Source organism: Helobdella robusta (assembly GCF_000326865.2).
Source record: "Helobdella robusta unplaced genomic scaffold HELROscaffold_29, whole genome shotgun sequence".
In the NCBI taxonomy this organism is placed as follows: Eukaryota; Metazoa; Annelida; class Clitellata; order Rhynchobdellida; family Glossiphoniidae; genus Helobdella; species Helobdella robusta.
In genome coordinates, this window is record NW_008704475.1 from 542,134 (window position 1) to 568,485 (window position 26,352).

Genomic DNA, 26,352 nt, shown 5'->3' on the forward strand with positions numbered 1-26,352 from the left:
TATGACACAACTGTTTAATAAATATGATTTAACCCAAATACGAAATGTTGAATCTATTGGTTAAAAACTAATCAACGCAAAATGGGCAAAATACTTAATCAAGTTTATATATATATATTTAATATAATATCAAAAGCGCTTTTAAAAATTACAACAAAATCTTAATTTTAGTCACAGTTAAAACGCTACAAATGTCAAAAGATGTTGTTGGTTGAGAGGATGATCTAGCTCATTTTTTTTGTTTCGAATGCCATTACAGTGGAATTGCATTGAGTAAATTTGTTGAATCCTCATTCGGAAATCATCTCGTTGCTTCGATTGACTCCGCCGCGGAAAGGCTGTTACCCCAGAGCAATGATTTTTCGGTCTGGCGCACGAGCCGACAACAATTTTGTTTCAAATTTAATATACGTTGATGACCAATTTTTTATACATAACCCAACCAAAATGAATTTTTCAGTCTCCGAATCACTATCTGTTGCTTTTATTTTTTTTACGAATTATTAACTGGTACAGCATTTGAAGTTTAAGATTTGTGGACCTGTAATATTTTTTTACAAGAACTAACTACAGCTTGAACTCATTTTACGTTTTCCACATTCTGGCTTTGTTTATTTTGACAGTCAGATGTGGTACATTTCTCCAAATATTATTAAAAAAATTCTTGCGGCTATCAAGCGCCTAAAAATGGCGACTTTTACGCTTTCCAAATTTTTTTGTTGAATTGTAAAAATGTCTATCCAATTACACATTTGTTCACTATATAAGCTAACAAATGTTGGAAAGATCTCTTCCGATCCTTATTAAATACGTGTTTAACCGCAAATAAAATCTTTTTTGTCACAATTGTTTAAAATTTCAGGAATTTAAATTGAAGAAGTTCAGCTTTTTTGGCTTTATTTAATACGTTTAAAAAAGTTTCTAAAAATATACGTATATATATATATGCAAACATCATTGAAGATAATTGCCCATTTTGTATCAATGGCTTTCTTTATTAAACACTCAACACATCTGAATTTATTAAATTTGTATTTATTTAAAACAGTGGGCATGGTGAGGCTAACCAAATGCAAAATGGGCAATTACCTTCAATGATATTTGCATAAAAGTAAACCTCGGTTCTAAATACAGTATATATTCGCCCGAACGATGGTTCGCCCGAACGATGAAGATTCGTGCAAAAAAGTTTTCGCTGAGATATGGAACATTTGCCCAATAAATTTTTCGCTTAAAAATTTTTTCCCTAACTCAAGAGATTGAACCAAAAAAAGATATTATTAACGGACGGGACAAACCAGAATAAGAACACTTTGTTCACGAAGAAAATTGTAAAACTTTGAAATATTCATTATTTATTATATATATATATATAGGTTATATGTATATACATATATATATTTATATAACCTATATAGGCCTGGGTTTTACAAATTCCTTATATAAACTGCTACAAGTACTGGGTTATACAAATTCTCTATATAAACTTCAACATGTGCTGAAGATGATTGAAAAATCAAAATAGGTCCTCTACACTCAAAAATGAATTGGAAAACTGTATACTATTCTACTAACGTTAATAAAATAAATAATGACAAGAATTTTGTCCGAAATATTGAGAAATGTATTAAAAATCTATCCAACGCTAGAAATTCTGTAGATTTCATAAATTACTGTATATAAATATAAATATATACCTTGCTAGATATGAAAATTTATTTTCAACAGAAAAATATAAGCAGTGGGTTGTAAGAAGAGAAATGATTAATACGTATTTGAGATCAGCTATTAAATGTATGATCGATCGAAGTGATGTGATCATTTGGTGTCGAGAGATTTTGTTGATGATGTGATATTGCTGATGATGATCTTAAATTAAAATATGATGATGATGATCATGATGAGGATAGGATTAATATCAATGAACAGTAAACTTATGCATAACGTAGATGATGATGTTATTATTAATATTATTTTTCTCATTCTTAATAATATTTTTATGGTGTTTACGCTTTTCACTCTAAAAACGTTTTTAAAAATTCTTAAGTTAACCTGAACACAAATTTTAAAGCTAATTCTGTAGACGCTTCAAAAAGTTAGACAGAAAACTGAGAAACATGGATGGGAATTTTTCTTACGTCAATGTTTCAATTCAACAGGTTGCGTTTCATTGGTGACAGGGATTTCCAACTAATCCAATGAATCTCATTTCATTTAAGTAATGTTAAACACAACAAAGAAGATATTTAATTACTGTAGAGTGTCATTACAATGAAAATAACTGAACAATGCAAATGTTGTTTGCATGTTTGAGAACAGTTGTTGACGTTTTTCTAGAAAAAATGTGACCAAACAAAGTAGGATCAAAATTCACCACCAATCTTTATTATCCAATATAACATTCATGTTTTTTAACAAAACATGGATGTCAAAAGATATGAATTTTTTGTGACACAAAAGAGTTATTAAACAGCAAATCTAAAAAAAACATATAATGAAATTTTTTTTTTAAGTTGAAATTTTTATAAAATCCAAATGAACAAATATGTATACAGTAATTATAGGTGTCTATCAATGGCTTGCAACTCATCTCTGTTTCATAAATAACATAGAAAAGACTTTTTACAATCACACAATCATCTGAACACGATCATTCCAAAAATTTGATCGTTTTCGTTATTGTAGAGATGTACAAACCTATCCTTTGAGTAAAAATAAATTCTCAACAGAAAATAACAAACTATGAAGAACTTAAGTTGTGAAATAATATAAAAAATAAAACGATAAAATATTTTTAAAGCTTTTAAATACCCTATTCTTTTATAGACTTACATTTTAACAAATAATACAATATTTAAATTAAAAAATATTGAATGGAACGAAATGAACTTCATTTTTACCGACGAAAAGAGGCACCTTGGTTGATTGATTGAAACAACTAATATTTTTTAATATAATTTAATTTTAACAGCCAAACACTATTTATATCTTCCAAAGTTTCAAAAATTGATCGTTATTTGCGATCAAGTTAATTGTTCGGAGTTATCTCGTGGCAACCGTTACCTAACAGACGAAGATATTGATTTTCACCCTATGCGGTGTAAGAAAAATTGCACTACGCTCCTTATAATTATTAATAGAACAGAGAACAATTTATTTGGTGAAATTTAAAACTTTTGATTACACGTAATGACAAAACTTAATCAAAGTAATCATACGGTACAATAGAGAAATAAGAAGCACACGATGCAAAAATAATGTATCTCTGTTTAATTGAGCGAGTGCCACTCGCATTTGTTGCAAAGCGTTCAAGCGAAGCCGCGTGTTGGGAGCGATCTGATGAATGGCTGCCACCGTAAGTAAGCGATTGTTGTAAACTGCAACAAGATAATTTGCAATGTGTCACTCACCCATGTCTTTTTAGTGACAGAAACAAACAAAATAAAATTTTTTGGTGAACAAGATCTTAAGGGACATTTTATTATTTAAAATGTTAAAGTGGCTAATTACACTCCTCAACCGTGAATAAACACATTCCTATAGACGATTGAAGTAAAATTAAAAAGAGTTTCTTAAAATAATAAAGGAAAAAATTAAATTAGTATTGCTCATTTTTAAGTGATGTTATCTCTAGTAATTTATCATGGTAATAATCACATCACATTCAATTCATTTCACATAGAATTTTAAAATATTTGTGCTTAATATACCGATTAAGATCTACATTTCTTGAACTATTTTACTCACATTATATAATTCTATTTTAATGTTTTTTTACATACCTGTATTGTTGTTTGGAAAATAAGCGCAAAATTCAACATTATTATTTTAAATCTTTGTCAAACTCTTCTATCTGTATATTGTTAGGCTTTACTAAATTTCATTCATGGTTCTCTTTCAATATTTTAAAAATTTATCAATTACTCATTTTCAATACTTTGATATTTTTAAATAAATTATTTAGATTAGGTTTTTGTTTTTCATTTCGTCATCAATTTAATGATTCAAATAGTCAACTTTCCATAGTTCTGAGGTAAACGTTGACTTTTATTATCCAAAACTTTTTTGCACACGTTTATTAATTAATTCGGTTCTCCATGTTTCTTGTCGTCTCTGGAACTTATTAGATACTACCCATTCATGTAAAAAACTCAATTACACTTGGTCCATACAAAAGTTCTAATTATCAATTAATTTTAACAAATTGGTTTCCTGATGAATTATTTAACGACGAAAAATTTAATGCCACTCAACCGATCGGCCTACAGATGCTAGCATTCAACTGAAACTGCATTGCTTCATGTATTGTCAAACATGTTTGCAGGCATGGATGATCGGAAGATATCATTACTCACCTTTCTCAACATGTCTTCCGCTTTTGACCGCGTTAATCATAACAGGCTTTTGGTAAAATTGCAGAATAATTTTGGAGTTTCAGGAACGGTACTCGCCTGGTTTGAATCATATCTAGCGGGTAGAACTCAGCAGGTTTTGTTTAGAAAAGTCTTATCGGCTGTCAAGAGGGTAACAACGGGTGTTCCTCAGGGATCAGTGCTAGGACCAGTTTTGTTTTTACTCTTTACATCGGATATAATTAAAATAATAATGTCGCATGGACTTGTTGGTCATGCGTATGCAGATGACATACAGATAGTTGCTACAGGTCATCCAGAGACATTCCAGCCCGAGATTGATAAACTTGTTTGATGGAGATTGAACGTTGGATGTTGAGCAATTCCTTGAGGTTGAACCGGGATAAAACTCAGATGCTCCCTGTCGGTACATGGCAGCAGTTGTTTAAGACTTAATATAAACTCGGTTGAAGTTGGTGACGTTGAAGTATCATTTGCTTCTACAGCCTTAAATTTGGGGGTATGGTTAAATAGCAGGCTCTCAATGAAAGATCAAATCTCAGAAAATTGTACAAGATTCGACACTATTTGAAAAGATCTGCCATGGAAACACTGGTACATGCTTTTATTACATCCAGATTAGATTATTGTAACAGCTTATACTTTAAAATACCTGACAAGTCAATAGCTGTACTTCAGTCTATTCAAAATCAAGCTGCAAAATTTGTCACAAAAAACTGAAGTTCGATCACGTGACTTCAATCTTGAATGACCTACACTGGCTAAAAATTGAAAAAAGAATAATTTTCAAAATTGCTGTCTTAACGTTTCGGTCATTACATGGTTTAGCACCACAGTATTTGGCAGACATGTTCATCAGAAAAACATCTGTGTTGGGTTCCCAGTTGAGATCAAATGACATGAACCTCCTGGTTATGCCGAGAACGAATTTACAGACCGGATCACGCAATATTGCAGTTTCTAAGAAGACCAGATCTATCATTGTTTTTGTTTAAAAAGAAGCTGAAGACTCATTTATTTTTGCAGAATTAACAGTGTCTTTGTCTTCGTTTGATTAATGTTTTGTTTGTTCATTTATTTTAGAGAGTGCTTTTGAAATTGTTTTTGTAATTAGCGCTGTAAAAATTGACTTGCAATAATAATAATAATAATAATAATAATAATAATAATAATAATAATAATAATAATAATAATACATACATACATACATACATGCATGCATACATACATACATACATACATACATACATACATACATACATACATACATACATACATACATACATACATACATGTTCGGTTTGGGGGACTGGGGTTGTTAAGCGTGGTTCAGCTAGCACCAATAGTTTACAAATCATCTGCCGCTGCCACGCTCGACCTGCAGTCTACCCTGCTCCGGCGATCTTTCACGAATCTTGATACCCCACCAGCATCACCGGACCGAGCAAAACGTTTTCAAGCTCAGATGCTGGAAGAGGCATACAAAACAACTTTTCAATTTTTGTTGTCCTCCAGTCCCGACGATGCAACTTCGGCTCATCTGCTGGCCGCGTCGTGACGCGAGCTGCGGTTAGTTGATATTTTGGCCCAACTCATCGGTGGGTACCCGATTGGATGATGAGACGGTCAGGATGGCCATTGGTTTTCGTCTGGGTTTAACGGTCCACCAAAAATATCTTTGTAGGTGCGGTGCGGAGGCTAACGAACTCGGTCACCACGGCCTGGTCTGTCGTTTGGGTGGCGGTCGTCAGTCCGCATTAAATGATTACATCTGCCGGCTTTTCTCCAAGGCTTCAATATCCGTTCTTAAAAAGCCCTCGGGAATTTCCTCGCTGGATGAAAAACGCTCGGATGTCTGCACATTGATTCCTTGGAGAGCCGGTAGGTGCCTGGCGTGGGAACGGTACGTGCACATAACCAGCAAGGAAATTGGTTTGGCCGCAACCAGGGCATTGGATAAAAAGATTAAAAAATATGATGGTGCTCTGCCCCCTCAATGGATTTTTTATCTGTTTGCATCGAGGTTCTTGGCCCGATGGACAACAACACTTCCAAATTTTTTAAAAATATTTGCAAAATCATGTGTCAAATCCGATGACAGCAGAGAGCTATTTTTCGCCATGAATCATATCTCTTGTTTGCTGCAAAAGTTCTTGCGCGTCTGTGTTACCGAAAATGTTCAATTAAACGCCGACGTGAGCGAATGACGAGATATCAATTGTTAACCGATTTTATTCAGATGTTTGACTGTTTAGTGTCACTAATCGCTGATTTTGTTTTTACATACATACGAAACAAAACGAAACAAAAATTTTATTTGCTTCTCAAAACTGAAAATCAAAAAAAGCAGAATGACCATAATAGAATTTATATAAAATTCATCTAGTATGGCCACCTAGCCAAAAATGTTCTAAGTTCAAACAAAACGAATAGATGACAAAATGTAAGTATGTTAGTACAGTGGTTTAGTGGTTAATTTAGAATAATGTTTGGTATCTATCCAGAAAAACACTAAATAGACATTGCATAGTTATCTATATATTTAAGCAATGTTCTAAAAGCTAAACAGAAATGTGAACTAAACAATGGCAATCAAGGCGCAAATAAAAAATGAAAAATAGATCTCCATATCTATATTGATTTACGGTTGGTCATTGGTGATTCAACAACAAAAACAGTTTTAATTTTTTTTTAAAGATTGCAGACAAATTTTCATAACAAAAACCATCTTTCAAAATTTGATTCCACACTCTAGGACCCTTACATACAAGATGCGAATACAGAATATTTGTCTTTGATTTATTTGATAATAAGTACTTAACTTGTCTAGAACTTTTATTAAAGATGAAATAATTATTAAAAATTGATGGGAGCCTATTTGTAAGTTGCTTGAAACCAAAATTTACCACAAAATAAAGATTTAATTTGTCAAAGTTTAAATTGTTGGTGGCGTTTGCTTCCTGGATAACGTAATGACCCTCATTGCCTTCTTCATCAGCATCTTGACGGGGTTGGTGGTCGTTTGATACGCACTGGCCCAAACAACATTGCTGTACGTCACGTGAGGCAGACAAATGGCGTTATAGATCATGTTCAAGAATTTTTTCGGAAAGTAAAATTTTATTCTGTTCATTATTCCGATAGATTTCGCTAATTTGTTTGAAACGTAATTGACATGGGGTTTGAAAGTTAGTTTCTGATCTAATAAAACTCCTAAAAATTTTATTGTTTTACTCTCGATTATTTTTTGGTTGTTGATTGTGATTTTATACGGTTCTTTATAATTTAAATATTGCACTGGTTCGAAGACAATCAATTGCGTTTTTGAAATGTTTATAGTCAGTTTATTGGAGTTGAACCATTTGACAACGTGTTTTATTTCAGCGTTGGTTCGATCGATAACATCATCAATGTTAATCCCGCTTCCGAAAATGTTGGTGTCGTCAGCAAAGCAAACGTAGTCGAAGTAGTCGGTTGCATCTGGTAGATCGTTGATGAAGATGATGAATAGCAGTGGTCCTAAGATGCTTCCTTGAGAAACCCCGACACCATTGTGTCGTAATGTTGAATTTTCATTTAACCAACAAACAAACTGATTTCTTCCAGACAGATAACTCCTGAACCATTTCAATGTGATACCTCTTATACCGTAGTGCTCAAGCTTGCTTAGCAGGATGTCGTGATCGATACAGTCAAATGCCTTCGACAGATCGAGGCTAACCCTACAATGAAATGTTTTTTCTCCGCTACATTACCAATTTTTCTTATCAGTTTGATGATGGCCAGTTCTGTTGAATGTTTGTCTCGAAACCCAAACTGGTAATTTGAAATAATATTATTTTTTTGTAAAAACGAAATTATTCTCCCGTGCATAATTTTTTCAAATACTTTTGAAAATGCTGGCACAAGTGAAATTGGTCGAAAGTGAGAAACATCATTATTACCAGTAACTTTCTGTATTTGTATTGGTATGATTTTGGATATTTTGAGGCGCTTTGGAAAAACACCGGTTGTGAAGGAAAGGTTGATGATGTGTTCAAGGACCTGCGCGGTGGAGGGAATTGTTGATGTTACATTTTTTGTTGGATTATCATCCCAACCGCTAGACGACTTTGGTATCAGCAATTTGTTTGTGGAAATTATCTCATCTGCAGAGACAAAAAATGAATTTGATGTTTTGTCGCGAAGAAAAGTTTTCCATTGTTTGTCTGTTTAAAATGAATTGAGCAAATTTGGAGCTATGTTGACAAAATATTCATTCAAAAATTTGCAGGGTTTTCAATAATCTGTTCGTTTGAAGTTAACTGAGATTTAGATTTATGACTGGTAGATATTTTTCAAATTTCCTTTATTATTGACCAAGTTTTTTCACTATTATTATTATTTTGCTCGATTTGATCCATGTAATATTTGCGCTTCAATTTGTTTTCTATTTTCGTACAAAACTGACTTAACGTTTTAAACTTTGACAATTTTTCTGGCGATGGATTTTTCAAATAAGTTTTGATTAGCAATTTTTTTTTTATTAATTTTTTAATTTCTCCAGTGAACCATGGTTTTGTTTTCGCCAGTTTCATTTTTTTATTATGTGAATTTAAAACGCAGACATCATAAAAACAAGTTCGAAATTTTTGATTAATAGCTCGAAGCCCATATCTGTATCAAAACATTCAAGTACTTGACACCAGTCTAAAGATTGCAAGCACTCATTCAATCTATGCAGGCGATCTGCTAAAAATGAAAACTTCATTTTTGTTGAACCATTTACACCATTACTTTTATCTGCCTCTTCGAATAATGCGAAGATCGGAAAATGATCAGATAGGTCGCATAACAATACGCCACTTAGTTTTAATGGTTTTAGACGATTCACAAAAATGTTGTCTATTACTGATTGCTTGTTGATGCTGGTTCTTGTTGGAATTGTGATGAGTGGAGACAAATTGTAACTTGATGCGAGATTTAACAAATTTGTTCTATTACTGTCTTCGTTTGCGGAAGATAAGTTGATGTTAAAGTCTCCCAATAAACAGATAAATTTATTTTCTTTACTTGCTGCATGTAACACCTGTTCTAATTGGTCGAGATAATAATTTGGATTTTGAAAAGGAGGTCGATAGGAAACTATCAAAATCGAATTTTTGTTTTTTCTAATTATTTCAATTGAAAACATTTCAAACTTTTTGCAACCAATAGCATTTAGATCTTTTCTAATCTTGAACAAACATCCAGTCTCTACATAAAAACCAACACCTCCTCCACGCTTACCGCAGCGATTTCTTCCAACAAATTGGTACTCATCAATTTCAATACTACTCTCGTCATTTAACCAGGTCTCCGACATTGCAACGACATCAAATTTAAAAGAAAAGTTTGATAAAAAGTCATGCAGTTCATCGATTTTGTTTATAAGATTTCTTATATTTAAATGCATGACTTTTAACATTGGGCAGACATTTATCTTATCAGAAATAATAGAATGATATGTAGCGTTCACAGATTTCGCATCATCAAACATAGTGGAATTTTGTGACAGATGTTCTTCATTGTTATCAAGTTGATAATCAAAAATTGCGCTAACCATTTTGGGCATTGACCTCATCAGGTTTCTTCTGATTGAAGCGCCATTCACGAACAATAATATTTTTGGCATTATTTCAGGATCCTTCATCACCGCTGCATTTGAACTGTCGATGCAGACTCTAAACATCGTTGATTCTTGCTCATCTGTGTCCAAATTTTATAACTTATGACGTTAATTCCGACGGATGTCAAGAATTCAACAACATCTCTCCGATGACATTTACTTACATTAAAAATCAGATTTTTTGACTAAATTTTTGTCTGGCCATTAATTTGCAATTATCAATGACTTTTTTGCCGATTACTTTTGTTGTTGTTTTTTTGACTGAGTTGACGACTGCGTAGTTTTCGATGACGTTGACGGAAGAAGGTTCGCCGTTGTTCACTCCCTCCAACGAAACATTCAAACGAGGTTGTTTGCTGTGACGCTTCACCAGCGTGAACTGTTCATCTTCAATGGGTGACGACACGACTTCCGACCACAAAATTCCAGGTAGATGTTGCTCGCTGTGGGTTAGCGTGCTATTTACAGTGTTCATAGTAGTTACATCTGAGTTTATTTTTTGTTTAAATTATTTATACTACTTGCATTTTTAACATTTACAAAACTTGTGTATTAGTCTTTGTTTGAAACATTTGTGTACCGTAGTTTTGCCAATGAGTTTAATTTACTTTTTACAGCTGTTAGTTGTGCAGTGCGTGAATCGTGCGTTGTTGAAATAACTACCTGTTTGTTGTTTATGTAATATTTCCATTAATTCACGTTTAATGGCTTTAAAGCTGAATTTCAGCAAATTTTCAACCCTGGGAATTTTGTTCAAGTTGGAACTTACAAAAACCAAACATTTGTGCCAGTATTTGTTATCTTTCAAAAATTTTACAACAGAAATGCATTCGAGCATTTTATCAATTTTCATATTCCCGTGCAAAGATAGTTTATCAATTTTGTCAATTTTTAAATTATTCATTTCAATTTTCAACGCTTTTATTGCATTAACAATGTCCTCATGACTGTAGAACTTAACAATATTATTAATGAATGAGTCATTTTCAACCAAATTCCAATTATTTTCAATAAAATACAAGAGCTCGTTGTTTACAAGCGACCTCGCCATTATACCTACATACATACAAACAAACATACATACATACATACATATATACATACATACATACATTCATACATACATACATACATACATACATACATACATACATCAATGTTGATACATACATACATATGTGTGAAGTGTATCTATCTGTATATATGGTTATTATTATAACCATATATACACATACACATATATAATACATATATATATATATATATATATATAAACTAACATACAAATATATATGTACTGTACATACATATTTATATTTCAGTACTACCAACATAAATAAATTACATAAAATCTACCGAATTTTTAGTGTTGGATAGTTTTTATTACATTTCTCAATATTTATAACCAAATCCTTTTCGTCATTAATTATTTTATTAAAGTTAGAATAATATACAGTTTTCCTATTCATTCTCGAGTGTATAGAACCTATTTCGATTTTTCAAACATCTCCAGCACTTCGATTTATTTTTATTAAAGTTAGTAATAAGGCGTGGAGTTGGTAATGATGTAATCATTCTTTGTTGGATTTTTTTAGGTGTATTGATATCTATTAAGACAGCTTCTACAATTTTTAGATGTATCGTGTTGGTGTTTTGATAAATTATTTTTGTGTTGTTGTCAGGAATTAGGCGGGCTATTGGAGCTGCATGTGTTGATTTGATGCATGCATTGTGAATTTGTGTATGCATTGTGAAACGTCTTGGTAATGAAGTGGTCGTTGACCCGCACAGTCGTCAATAGGGCATTTAAATTCATATATTACATGATAACGCCTCAAAGTATAATCGTCTTTAGGAGTGCAGTTGTTCTTAAAGACCAAATGTGATGTCTTACATGGGCGGCGCGATGGTGTAATGGCTAAGGTGCCTGGCGTAGTTGATGCAGTGTCCGGGTTCGAATGCAAAAAAGATCCCCGCCTATCACATGCAAAAGTGTGTGATGCATTGATTCACGTGCATTTATGCACCGTGTGTTTGTTGTAATGATGATAATGCGCCTCAGTCGCTTGCCATGGCGCTATATAAAATGACATTATTATTACAATTATTGTAGTATATACTGAGTTTTATTTTATTAGTATTTTTTGATTGGTGTCACGTTTCTTTTCATGATTTTTTTGAGGACGATTTCGTCAATTTTATGTGCCGTTGACATATGATTTCTGTAATATATGATTATGTCGTTGTCATTGTTGTTTTTGAATATATTGCTATTTCGCTGTAGTTTTTGTTGATTGGTGTCCTCAATGGATGATGTTTTGCAATCATTGCATACTAGTAGATTAATAATTCTTTTCAGTTCCGTATTGCGATCCTCAGTTGAGGAGGAATGCGTGAATGCACGGTTAACAAAAGAATTTTATTGTACTTCTTTTGAGTTGTTCCGCGCATTCGCTTAACCCATTTAAGCATTATTTGTTATTTGTTGCATTGAGTATACAGCATCGTAAATCATTGATCGTCATGCGTTACCAAAACATCCTGAAATAGCAATGAATTTTCACTTTCAAGCTCGATATTGAAATTCATTATATCGTGTTATGGTTGTTGAGAGCTGCAGTGAAGATGATTTGTGAAAAATCGAAATAAGGCCTATCTGCATGATGAATTTGGATAACAACAGTTTTATTAAATTTGTATGATGAACTTGAATGATATTTCTATTTTCAATATCTATTTTCAATAAATTGAACAATTTCCAGGAAATTTTAACAAGAAAAAATTGAAACAACAAACTTTAAATTGATTAATGCTAACAATTCGGTAAAATTTATACAACATTGTATAAAACATGGTCTCCTTCCAGCATACACACACATACATACATAACATATATATATTAACACGGATGAAGGACCTTTTTCTATTTTACTACTTTCCAACTGAATTGATGATGATTATTTTGAAACAATTCCCAGCTTATAAGTTAAACAACCTTTTACTCAGAATTCAGCATAATCTTATTATTTACTTCACCACCATTGCTGGACTTATTTTTGAACTTATTAACTGCTGCTTCAAACACTTTCCTGAAAATTGATAAATAAACAACAATAAAACATTTAGAGCACTTTGCAAGGGAAAGCAATTCGTTTATCTCATTTTAAAAAATATTTCATCCCAGAGAGCGATAGACATCTGGTGCATATGAAATTATTGCGGCATTCCATTACTGACCTCTTCAAAAGTCTTTGCACCTTTCTGCATTCAGGTCACGGTTCATTATTATATGATATTCTAACGTGTGCACTCCAAGCTAGTTACCAAGAAACGCACGGAGCAAATGAATAAATTTCCATTATTTTTCATTCCTCTTACGTCGTGAGAAGCCAATAATTAAATAAAAGAGATCAAACTGCATAAGTGGCAATGGACAAGTAAAAAAAGTAATATTTCTAAATGATTGCATGAGAATACACATCAGCTCACAAATTATGAAATTTTAAATCGTGAAAATCTTATTACTTATATCACATTTGTTAAACATGTCAGAATTTATGATTGAAACTTTTAATCGTTATTATCAAGGCTTATTATTTTTATCACATCAAATAAACACGTGAAAAAAGGAGAAATATAATTAAACACAGACGAAACATGAAATAACATAAAACATATAACAAATGAAATCCATCAATTTTAATTTTACCTTCATTTGGGAGAAATAGAAATTTGTTGATCGCGTTCAAGCATTTCTTGTTTTTGTAGCAAACTTTTTTCAAGTGAAAATAATCGGCACCATGAATTAAATTGTTGCTACAACTTTCACCGTGGTTATTATTATCATTACCTTCACCACCAATAGCATTTTCATCATCGTCGTCTTCACCCCCAATATCAACATCATCATCATCTGTTTGAACATCGTCATCATCACAATCGTCTCGTACCAGCCTCCGTTTAATTTCATTAACCATTGTGTCGAATGAGTCGGAAGTAGTTGATTTGAAAACGTGGTCGCCAGCAGCAGCCAGCCTGCTCGTTGTGGGCGTGCACGGCGTTAATAACTTCTTCAGGCTGGACTCCGCCACAAACACTCTCATGCTGTCGTACAACACCCAGACTAACAAGAGCAGACACAATGCGACGAGAAGGTTCCTAAACCTGCAAGTCAGCATTGCAATATCGAAGAAAGCATGCAAAATTAAAATCGTGTAGTACACGCATCTCTTCTTACGCTCCTTCCTCGTATGCCGGTTGTTTCGTTGCCTCACAAAATAGAATGGATGTTGTTGCAGATGGCATTTATCTAGTTGTGTTGCTTGTGCTTTACATGTTTGTTCATGCTGTTGTTCTTTTTGAGGCGCTTGTAGTGGTTGGAGCGGTGTTCGCGAGAGTGATTGTTCATGTTGAAGTGCATGATGGCACAGTAGTAGTTGTTGGTGTGGGGGTGGCGAAAAACCTTTCTGCGAGTTTGTTATCATGGGATCTTTTTGAACTTTGTTATCACCGTCAATATTTTGCGCTCTGTTATTAATATCAACGTTATATTTATTGCTGTTGATGTTTTTGCAGGATATTTGATTGTTGTATACGTCAGTGAAAGTAAATGTGGAACTGGGGTAGAAATGAGGCTTGTACTCAATGAACTTTTTGTAAGTTTTTTCTTGTAAACAAAACAATTTGAAATTCGAATGTAGCAGCATAAAATTGTTTTCATCAACATGGTTGCAAACATGCAAGTTCTTTTCATTATGTTGGGCGATTTGTTTACTAAAACGTTGTAAACATGATGGCGATTGTTGCAAGGTTGAATGTTGGATTGTCGGCTCGTGCAATGTTGGCAGCGACGAGGAAGAGGATATAAGAGACAACTTTGGAAAGTGTGAAGAAGTTCCAGCATCATCCGACCAATTGGAGATTAAATTGTGCCCGATGTCATTTTTTTGGTTGAAACTGTCCTCAGTAAAGGGATAATCTGTGCAGGTTTCGCTGGGGCGAGGCACGCAGAGAGACGGCACTACGTTTTCCACTAAACTCCAATTGCTGTAAATTGCGCCGGATGATGTGTTGGTGGAAATTTGATTAGTCTCAACGTAAAATTTTTGTTCTCTTTTGGCCTTGCATCGAATCAAATTGGTTACGGTCCTGTAGACTTTGTGCAGATTGTAAAATAAAACTAAGAAGTCAAGCGTGGTGAATAAAACAGCAAACCAAATTATCGTTCTTTTCTCGAAAATTTCATTGAACGGCGTCTGACAGTTGGAAGCGTGGAAAGAGTTATTGATTTTATTAGATTTGTAAGTGTTGAAGTTGTCTGCGTTGTGTTCACTATATTTTTTGAATTTTTTTTTCAAAAATTGTTTCCTGTCTTGTTCATTAAAACTAGTTTCGATAGAATGATTTTCGATGACATTGTCATCAACGTCATCATGACTGATGTCGCGATGATTTTTGTCATCAACAACAACGTCATCTTCTACATCATCCCTACAAAGATGTCCATCACCAACATAATAATCATCATCTTCATCATCATGACCATCATTTTCTTCATCACCACCATTGTCATCATCATTATCAAGATCACGTGCATCCTTGCTGCTGTAGTTCTGACGAAATGTTGTCAGCATTCCATTATGTAAATAATTTTTATGAATATTCGTGCCTAATTGACGAGCACTGTTATCAAGAAAGGCGCTGGGAACATGTTTGAATTTATAAGAAGTGCTTAGCAACAGAGAGAAAAATTCAGGTGGGCACAGCATGCCAGCGAGTAGTAAATTTTCATCGCAAAACCATTTTGTACGGCGACATTCTGTATTCACGTTCTGTTTGTTATTATTATTTGTTGATGTTTTAATCATTCGTTCTGTTCCGGTCGATGTGTCGGTTGTTGTTGCTTTGTTGCTGGCGACAGAATTCAATGTACTTCTAATTAATGTTTCCGCCGGTCGCTCGTCGCCCGCTCCATCATGCAACGGTCTCCGTGTGAAAACCGAAGCCACGGAATGGAGTCCGAACATTAATCTGTTGGAAGTTAAATATTTAAAATTATTTTGCTATTGAAATTTTATGATAACGATCATTTTCTAATGAAGCTTTTGCAACTATGACAAATATTTACTTCAAAATGATAATAAAAGCAAAATTATTAAAAAACACGATTGATTGAAAATTTTATAAAAATTATGTTTTGCTCAACATAAGTTTTCAATGATGCTAAAACATTTTGCAACTGTTATAATTAGATATAACCAAATTTTAACGTTTTTGCCGTTAACTAACTTTTGAATTTTAAGACAAATCAATCGATCCAGCGACATCACTGCCTCATCAACATCAGGCCAATGAAGTATTCCCCCAACATAATTTTTTTTTTCATCATCATTATCATTATCATCGTCTTTTTTGTTTACATTATCAACATCATCATCTTCATCAATACTTCCGTTGTTACTTTTTTGCAGAAGAATGTTATTTCTGAGGGTGGTGCTTTCATATTGTAGATGCTGATACTGATAAGAAAATTGTTGTTTATGTTGTTGTTGTTGTTGTTGGAGTTGTTGATTCTGCTTATTCCGTTCCAGTTGTTTAAAGAAGTGGCGCTTATTATGTTGGCGATCACTAATAAGGAAGGCTGGTTGAATAAAAAGTTCTTTGACGTTATCTAAGAAAAGTGATCTAATACTTTTTGAGCGGCAGACATTCTGCTTGATGTAATTAACTTCTCGCAGAACAAAATACTTCATCTTCCGTTCGATGACTGTCATTTTTTCTGACAATCTGTTAAGGACACCACGAAGAGTAAAACTGCTGCTGCATTCTTTCGGAAATAATTTCATTAATAACTTGAAATAAACATTTAACGATTTTTTTCTTGCCAAATTCAAACAGTTCAAATTAAAAAAATTCTTTTTAACTTCACTTAAGCTACTTTCATAATTATTACTGCTGTGTCGATGCAACACACTGAAATTAATTTTTTTCATTTTTTTCTCGGAAACAATGATAAATTTGCCGTCAACACTTCTTTTATTGTCATCATTCCGAAAGCGATGTAGACTCTTATTGGTATCAAGCGAGCCATCGCTAGCAAGGAAGCTGACAGCTGCTGCAAGGGAGGGAGGTTTCTTCATCGTCGCAGATGTGGCCGACATTGTTGACTCATGATCGCTAACTACTGTGCACAAATAAAAGATGGACACGAGAGCAGACATTGTGAAGCAGAGAGCTTTCACGATGTTGAAGCATACGTAAACGACGAGGAAGCTCTTCTGAAAAGATGTGCGCTGCATTGACTTCATATTTTTTGTAATATTCTCACTTTTCCTTTTGTTGTGGATATTTTTATAGTTGTTACTCGGAACTGAAATGCAGTTGTAGATGGAGGTGTTGACCGCGTCTTTCCAGAACATATTGTGTATTTTACTGTGATTTTGTCTAAATGTTTGATTGGTGTTGACAAGGTAGAGGGAGTAATTATTAAAAGTGTTGTCGTCAACAGCTTGCTGTTGTGTACAAAAGCGTTGGTCGTGATTGTTGTGATGTTGTTGGTAATGAGGTTGTTGATGTTGTTGTTGATATTGTAGAAGTTGGTGTTGTTGTTGATGATGATGATGTTGTTGATGATGATGTTGTTGATGATGTTGTTGTTGTTGTTCATGTTGTTGTTGTTGTTGATGACGATGTGGTTGTTGTTGTTGATGACGATGTGGTTGTTGTTGCTGTTGTTGTTGTTCGTGTTGTAGTTGTTTTTTCATATGGAGATCATTATTTTGCTCAATTTGAAAATGTGATTGTTGACGGAAAGTTTGTTCTGGCATTGGTTCAAATTGTTGCGATGATGGTGAATGATATTTTGAATTCCGTGAACAATCATGTGGCAGGCAGTGGCTTACGTTGGGAATGACATCCCCTTCCAATCTCGACTCATCATTCTTATACTCAAATATCGAAACGAATTCTGTTTTCTTGCTATCAGCACCGCTTGCAAACTTCACATTGTTGACCAGTTTCAAGCAAATGTACAGGCCAACTGCACAAACGACGATGCAAACTAATAGAAACGTTTCACTTTCGCTTCTTTTAGATCGCCGACCATCAACGAACAGTGACTGCGCATTTTTATTTTTAAATTCCGTTTTGACGACCTCGCCAATGAAATGATTGACCCCATAATGTTTGCAATAATCGTCAGCGACATCGGCAGTGTGGTTGGCCTGGGCTGGATCGGAAGGATCGTAACTGCCCACCTTGATGATGTCAGTCTCATAGTGCAAGGAAGCATTAGTTGCTACGATGCGATTGAACACGAAATACACAATTGCACTTTTGGAGTCATCTAGAATGATGACAAACTTGCTGACCAACTCTTCCGCATCAGCCCGTTTGCAACAATCTTTACGATCGTTAGTTTTAGAATATTTGTTGTTGCTGTGGGAAGCTCGACTCGGATGGTCCTGGTTGCTGCTCCCACTGTCGTTTTTCTGCTGATCGTTGTGGGACTTTGCTTGCGACGGACTGGCTTCCAAAAGTACAACGATGTTGAAAGTTGGAGGGCAGGTGAGGATGGTGTCGAGGTGAGTGAGGACGTGACCCGTGCAGGCGTGCTTTATGAGGAGGTTCAGGTAGCCAGGACATGCCGACAGCTGACCTGCAGATTCAATAGTGATCATTTTTCATTGCTATGAAGAAAATGGCGGGGTGATGGAAATGATGATAGTTGTGAGGGTTGATGATGTCATGTTGGTTAGTGGTCACGTGATTACGATCTCGCTGACCATGACAGTGGCAGTACCAATTAATATCTTAGTGTACGGCTTAGTAAAAAAATGGTTAAGAAGAATGAACAAAATAAGTTATCCGTAAAACTAAGCTAGCGGCAGAATTTTTGTGTGTTCTGATTATATAAGAACAACTACGTGAATATATAGGACCACTATGTGGTTGTATGAGGTAGCCAGCGATGTTGATGTGATGTAAGGAGACAACTGCGTGGTCATATAAGGACAAGTGATGAAGTTTCAGAGAACTTTCAAAAAGTAATTAACTTGAATGACGAAATTGCCTATCACAGACATATATAACATTGCGAAGAGAAGGTTTCCGTGGAAATAATGGCTACAAAGTTGATGCTGATAAATTTTACGATGGATGATGATGCTGACGACGACGACGATGATGATGATGACGACGACAATGGTGGTGATGATGACGATGTTACGCCGTTGGGAGACACGAGAAAGATAAGAATTTTAAAATATGAACTCATCTTTACGATGATGAATGAGCCCACGATGATCAGAACGATGACGAACGCCGTCATTATCGTCATTACCTTTGTTATGAGGGCCTCACCACTGCAATCATCCTTACCCTATCTTTATATTCTCAGCGAGATCAAGATCCTCCTTGTAATAGTTATCATCACTGTCGTCGTCATCGTCATCATCATCTTTATCATCATTGCTCTTATCACGTAGATTAATAAAGGTAGTGATCATTGCATTAGAGCCTGAGAAGGAAGCTTGCATGTATGTTTGAGGCCGGCGGTGAGAAGAATTTCATTAGCAACATTCATTCAAAAGATTGCTTCTCATGGTTCGTTCTTTCTTCACCTTATTAATCTATACACGGCCATTGTGTACACTGGCATTGTATACATCGCTATTTCATGCAATTGTGTTGTGTACGTTCGTACGTTGATAATGGATACATTGGCATTGTCTTCATATGCTATCCATGCAATAATACCGATACAATGATTCTTTATATGTTGTTTTTTAAAAATTCTTATAAAATAAGGTATGAGAAAAAGTTGGAACTGACCATTTTGGATAAAAAGCAAAATAAATAAAAATTTGAAATATGGGAAATTATTCAATTAAATTAAAAATGAATGTTAGAATCAAGCAGAAATTCCATAAACTTAATTTTATTTTACAACAGATGTAAGTTGTTTCATTGCAGTCTGTTGTTGTCGAGAGTGTTGTTGTTGATACTTTTGTAACTGCTTTTTGTTGTTGTTGATAGAGTTAATGTTGTTGACACTGTTGTTGTTATTGATAATGTTGTTGTTACATTTATTGTTAACATTAAAAAGATTGAAACAATTTTTAATCAAAACTCAGCAACGTTTATGTGTTAAGTGCATAAAATGGTTTCCCGCAGAGAAAATTGAAATTGAATTGCAATTGAAATTTTCAGCATCAAAATACTTGTCTCTCAATAGATTAGAAGCTCACAAATTAATTAAAGTTGATGCCGTTATAACTTCTGCCAGCAGTTATATTTTCATCTTTGATTGCTGGTTTTGGTGACGTCTCCTGATAATTTCCAGCTGAGCACGCATCTTTTTAAAAATGTCTGCATACGCTTGTTGTGTATTCAAACCTGATCAACTTTCATCGTTGATAACCGTAAATTGTGTATTCTTTATCGTGAAGTTGTTCAAAAAGATGCAACAGTTCCAGCTGTCACGTGCGTGCAACACTTGAATCCATCTTAATCGTCCAGTTGTCTTATTTGCGTCTTAAGTGTATAAATAAATTGCATTAAAAACAATTAATTCAATTACTACCTGATACAGTGAAATTGTAAGAAAGATGACTTTTCTTCCCGAGATCATTATCATCCTCATCATCATCACCATTTTGGAGAAACGCATGGTCCTCGTTGCCGTCATGGTTGAATGTTTCATCACCGACACTTCCACCTTCCTTCTTCTTATCATCATCCTGCTCCTTCCCTTCGTCATGCTGGTGTTCGTAGTGGGGGTGGTTGATGGGGTCGACGGTGAGTTGGATGGGGGGTGAAGAGTCTCCGAGCAGCGTGACGTTCTGCTTCGCGAACCACCACCGCAGCACTGATTTCGATCCTGCGTTTTTAATATCAACCAATGAGGTTGTTCTCATTTTCGAAACAATTTAAAAAAAAACAAAAAGTCCGATAGACATCAAGAGAGCAATAAATAGGACAGAAATATAAACAACATCCAGTGAACAATTTCAGAAAATAATGATGCGAAATAAACACAGGCTACCGTTGGAATTATAATAATATTTAATAATCATAACAACGGCAATAAACAGCATTTATTAATAATGGAAGCTAGCAAAAATATGCTCACCCTGACGCATAAATATGACGTCATTATTGTGTGGTGTGTTATGTGTGAGTGCTCCTGCAAATAAGTAAACAAACTCGGCGATGGAGCTCGTAAATCTGAAGATGCAGTCCAGCACCACCACAACTATCAACCATTTCATCCAAAAGACAACAACACCGAACATTTCATACAACACATAAAAATTGCACTATCATCTTCTCCGTAATTTTGCTCTTGTAACTGGTAAGTTGCGCTAGAAAGCAGTTATAATTAGAAATGAAGAGAAATAAATTAAATTTTTTCCTCTTCCCCCTCCTCATCATAATTTCATCGTCATCATCAGTATCAACAACAACAACATGATATCATCCCATCAAAGTAAAAGAAGGCAGGAAACGTGAAAAACCATGATGAATGAGGTTCTTTAATTATTGCACTGAAAATATTGCCAGTCTGTCCTTCGTTTTTATAACGTGTTTACCGACAGCTTAAAAACTTCCAGTTATGAAGGATGTTGTTGGCCACTGGTCAGCTATGCGGGGCTGCAAACGTGCAGTGAGATTGTTTGGGAGATGTTCAGTGCAAATCGAACATACAACTTCACACATCAACAACAAATTTAAGCATTTAAATAAAATTAACTTTCATTAACAATGTCCACAACAACAACATTAAATAATATTAACAAAATCTGAAAACAACAACAACCACAACAACAAACACAACAACAACAACCACAACATCAGCGACAACCACAACATCAACAACCACAACAACCAAAACATCAACAAACACAACAACAACTCAATTTAAGAAGCTCAACAACGTGATCATTACAGCAGCAACAGACGTAGGGAAAGCACATGAACAGAACAGTTATTTGTATAACATTAGCATTATAAATGAATTATTCTTAAATCTCATTTAGAAGTTTCTATAAAATTTTCCATACTGTCACCATTGTAACGTCATCAGTGCAGTTATTCTATGGTCATCACTCTATTGTCATCAATCTATGGTCGTCATTCCATGGTCATCACTGTGGCCATCATTTTGGTCATTATTCTATGGTCATCACGTGATCATATTCTACCTTTTCAACTTTTTCATCTGTTTAACAGAATCCTTTAATGTCATCATTTTGAAATTGTCTTCCATATTCAGCCTCACTTCATCGCCGCTGCATCTCTTTCTTTTTTAACGTTGTCTTAATTTAAATCAGCATCCAGCATCACTGTCACTAACCATGTATATATCGGCGTTGACTTCATCATCGTCATCATCATCATCATTAGTGACATGATCGTCATCATTATTATCATCAACACAGTTGTCATTAGCATTGTCTTTTCAATCCTCCACAGTATCACCACATCATCCTCGTTATCATCATCGTCATCATCATCATCATCATCATCACTCACCTGCAATGGACAATCGTAGGTGGGGAGGATGACGCAACGACTTGAAGAGGTACTCCATCCCATCAAACGATCTATCAATCAAGACACTCACCCGTTCACTACTCATTCCTTCATTTTTGTCATTATCATCATCATCATCATCGTCGTCACGTACATCTTCAGCTGCTGCACTATTTACGTTCTCCTCATCATCCTTCTCAACATCACCTTCATCACCCCTGGCATCATCATCATCATTTTCTTCGTAGCCAACAAAATGTTTTTTATTTTTCTGGCAACCACTCCGTCCCCAGCTGTGCGTGTTGTACGCGAAGGGTTGCTTGAAGTGAATGTTCTCAGCAATGTACACGTTGTCGGCCAGCTGCTTGCTGCTGGAAAATCCGTTTCGATCACTTTTCTCTTTTCTTATTCTCACATTTCCACCGTTGGTGGAGTTGTTTCCGATGGTGCGATCCTCTCTTGAAAATGAATTATCCTTTTTGTCCTTGTAGTTTGAACGATCGTTTTTGTTGATTTCGAGGTAGGCTTCGTCATTGTTCTTTTTATAGCTATGTCTTTTATGTAAAAATTTTTGTTGTTGCATTTTCATGAAATTTTTCAAGGTGAGCACCTTAAAGTTATTTGTCTGGTCATTTCTACTTCTGCTGGCAAGGTTGCTGAGGTCAAGATCAGCAACGAGTACGACGTCACCGTATGCTCCGTCCAATCCCCAATCATGTTGTACTTGCAGGAATTCAAAATGATTTATAACCTTTCTGCTGAGTTTTATGTCTTTATGTGCCACGTTGTTTATTGGTTGCTGATTTATATTCGGATCATATTTGTTGTTATCAAATTTTGACGCATGAGGTGGATCACTTTTTGCAAATGTTGGTTGTGGTTCTTCCTGTTTGTAGCTGACTCTTTCAGTCTCAAACCGTTCATTCAGGTTAGTAAAATTTACAGTTACATAGAACCAAACCTTTGTCAAATTATAAAAACATTTAATTATTATTTATTACATTTTTAGTTAATTTTATGACAACAGTAGAATATTAGTTCTTTATTGATTTACTTATTTTTAAAAATTCAACAGTTGTAATAAAAATTAGTTATAAATAAAAAATTTAGCATAAATAATTTAGAAAAATTTAGATTTAAAAATTGAAAATACTCCAAAATAATATTTCATAAGAAAACTGTGTTGTAAGTAATCGTACTTGGTAGACGACTTGCGGTGGTTTCCTCCTCAGGTGACATCTCACTTCAGTCCTGTTCTTATCCAAATTATATATCGGCTCCAAAGTTATTCTGTACATATTTCCTGCGGTTATGAACGAATAATGATGAAATGACAAAAAAATGATGATATGATTATCAAATGATGATCAAATAAAAATATTATAATGAAGAAGAAAATGATGAAGAAAATTGTCATTATGATGTATTTGTGTCGGCGAGAATAACCATTGTATTATAAAAAAAAATGTCAGTGCCATTTTAACAACGTGCTACAACTTGTTACAAAAATAAATTTCACAAAATCTTTGCAACACTATTTTTTATTTAACTGTTATATTGACCATTTTATGCAAAACATTTTTGCTATGTTGAGTAGGCGGCAAAACAGTCCCATTTAGAAATACTTAATTTATATTAAAACTTAAATTGCTAATTTATTGAATAGCTAAACTAGCTAAACCTGTCTATTAGAAAATAAACGAAAAAACATTCTAAATCATAGATTCAAGAATATTACTTAATTTTCAGTTGAAACGTTTGTTGCGTTTTGTCATTAACTAAGAGATGCAATTAGAAAACAACAATTTCAAAGTGGATTGTAGGTAATACTAGAAGATGAGCAGGCAATGCGTAACTGCTTGCCATCAAAGGCAGAACATGTCTGAGTCAGTGCAGATGCAGAACATGTCTGAGTCAAAGCGTGTCAAATTGAAACTGTTTAAACATAAGCGCAATGAATGCGTGCTAAGCGTTGGAAGAAATTTAGTTATCCTGTTTAATAAATTAAGCTTATTATTACACAAACATGAACATTTAAAAAATGGAAAAAACGTCACATCTCCAGAATTTGAATTAATTGTAACAATGAATATATTATTTATGTGACTATACGAGGTTACCATTATTTGAGCAAACATTATTTTGTTTAATTTTTAAAATAACTTATTCAATTTATTAATAAAAGTGTTGTTCAGTTAATAAATTTGGAAAGATAAAGTTTAAAAATAATCAAAATTACTTCTTAAAGTTTTTTGGAGGTTCAAAACATAAAATAACGAAGTCAATCAACAGTTATTTTAAATTTTTCTAGGACCGCTGAGGTTAATGACATCCATTTCGTCTGAAGAAATCAGTTTTTTTTGGCTTTAAACAGTTCTCCTAAATGTAATATTTCTAATTAAATCTATTCTGAAATGTCATCTATTTATTTTTTGACAATTTTTCAGAATTTTCTTTTCCAGTTTCTGTTTTTCTTTAGTGCGAATGTAATGAATTCATAATTTGACACTCAGCAAATATATACTGAGTTTTGATTTTTGTATTTGGATATTACCGTATATAGTTTTTTGTTTCCTAAACTGACTTTTTATGCTTACGTTTTTCCTTTCCGTACACAATGATTTTCATAAACCTTCTATAGCACGCCATTTTAAAAACTTGTCATCTTTCTCTGTTTCTTAATTTTAATTTTTGCATGCAGATTTCTATTATATTTAATTTTGTTTTGACTGAAGTATTAGTACCTGTTCGAATTTTTTTAATTTTGCAAACTACTTGTGCATTAGCGATTCACCACTTTATTTCAATGAGCAGTTTTTGTCGCTAGTTATGAAACCGTTGAAGTAATCCATTATGTCGACATCATCTAGTTTCTTCATTTTAATTTGGTAGTCTGTTTATTTTTAATTTTTTTTCAAGTTAACATCTTCTTGTTGGGTTTGATAGTAAACAACCCATAACTTTTATCGTTTGTTCTCGTGTATTAAATCAATCAGCTCTGGTAAACCAACTGTAATGAGATGCTAAAAAATGATCATTGTTAGCAAACCTGAAATCCTTTGTAACGTTGTTTTCATTATAAATTCTGTTCATCAAATATGTTTCCATTTTGCTATCGCTCTGTTCAATGATGTTGAGAACAGTAATGCTGATAATGAATCACTGGCCGATCTCATTTCCTGCTTTAAACCAATCTCTTACTATTGCATTAATGTTCATTACCATTATTCCTTTAAATACTTCAACCATCTTTTCTGATACTCATATAATTTTTAGATTCCATAGCATAAACTACACCATCAACATCAAACACAATAGAAAGTTTAGAACGAAAGCCATAAGAAGAAAAAGAAGAATATCAAAAATTGTAGATTTAAAAACAAAATTAGAACTATGACCAACGCAAGAAAAACTAGAATATTAAAACAGGTTCAAAAAAGAAAATCATTAGTAATTATTCTAAACTTCAATATCAAAATGTGAACGTTTCAAATTTAAACCTACTCATGATTTTAAAACATTCCACGTACATTTTCAGTTTTTTTATGTTTTATAAATAAATAATGATAATGCAAATTTTCAAAAGTGCGACTTAGTTTTAAAAATATATTTTTATATTTAGCATACCAACTTGTCGGGCATCAACTTGGACTTAAAAAGTTTATCGTACAACAAATTCTTTTTTAGATGAGTTATGTAAACCGTTGGTAATCCAATTTTTTTTCGTTTATAAATTTTTTAAAGTAAATTGACAGCAGTGAACAACAAAATTTTAAAACGTTTATAAAAAAGAAAAAA

General features: G+C 33.8%; 6 protein-coding genes across 6 annotated transcripts; 1 reads left to right on the forward strand and 5 right to left on the reverse strand.

Annotated features, from left to right (window-relative positions):
* Positions 1–2,117: 2,117 nt before the first annotated feature.
* Positions 2,118–6,580, forward strand: HELRODRAFT_174208 (hypothetical protein; the record flags this gene model as incomplete). The annotated part of the gene is made up of 2 exons (XM_009020756.1): positions 2,118–2,159; positions 6,164–6,580. 2 exons carry the CDS (start codon positions 2,118–2,120, stop codon positions 6,578–6,580), a joined length of 459 nt encoding a protein of 152 aa, XP_009019004.1.
* Positions 6,581–8,967: 2,387 nt separating this feature from the next.
* HELRODRAFT_174209 (hypothetical protein) lies at positions 8,968–10,083 on the reverse strand (the record flags this gene model as incomplete). The annotated part of the gene is made up of 1 exon (XM_009020757.1): positions 8,968–10,083. The coding sequence occupies one exon, from the start codon at positions 10,081–10,083 to the stop codon at positions 8,968–8,970; it is 1,116 nt and encodes a 371-aa protein (XP_009019005.1).
* Positions 10,084–10,192: 109 nt separating this feature from the next.
* HELRODRAFT_174210 (hypothetical protein) lies at positions 10,193–11,071 on the reverse strand (the record flags this gene model as incomplete). Its single annotated transcript, XM_009020758.1, has 2 exons — positions 10,193–10,506; positions 10,684–11,071. 2 exons carry the CDS (start codon positions 11,069–11,071, stop codon positions 10,193–10,195), a joined length of 702 nt encoding a protein of 233 aa, XP_009019006.1.
* A 1,976-nt stretch (positions 11,072–13,047) lies between these two features.
* On the reverse strand, positions 13,048–18,698 carry HELRODRAFT_174211 (hypothetical protein; the record flags this gene model as incomplete). The annotated part of the gene is made up of 4 exons (XM_009020759.1): positions 13,048–13,109; positions 13,730–16,050; positions 16,309–17,531; positions 17,922–18,698. 4 exons carry the CDS (start codon positions 18,696–18,698, stop codon positions 13,048–13,050), a joined length of 4,383 nt encoding a protein of 1,460 aa, XP_009019007.1.
* Positions 18,699–19,983: 1,285 nt separating this feature from the next.
* On the reverse strand, positions 19,984–21,285 carry HELRODRAFT_174212 (hypothetical protein; the record flags this gene model as incomplete). The annotated part of the gene is made up of 4 exons (XM_009020760.1): positions 19,984–20,072; positions 20,603–20,899; position 21,152; positions 21,226–21,285. The coding sequence occupies 4 exons, from the start codon at positions 21,283–21,285 to the stop codon at positions 19,984–19,986; spliced, it is 447 nt and encodes a 148-aa protein (XP_009019008.1).
* A 1,063-nt stretch (positions 21,286–22,348) lies between these two features.
* Positions 22,349–23,852, reverse strand: HELRODRAFT_174213 (hypothetical protein; the record flags this gene model as incomplete). Its single annotated transcript, XM_009020761.1, has 3 exons — positions 22,349–22,395; positions 22,555–23,515; positions 23,754–23,852. The coding sequence occupies 3 exons, from the start codon at positions 23,850–23,852 to the stop codon at positions 22,349–22,351; spliced, it is 1,107 nt and encodes a 368-aa protein (XP_009019009.1).
* Positions 23,853–26,352: the final 2,500 nt, after the last annotated feature.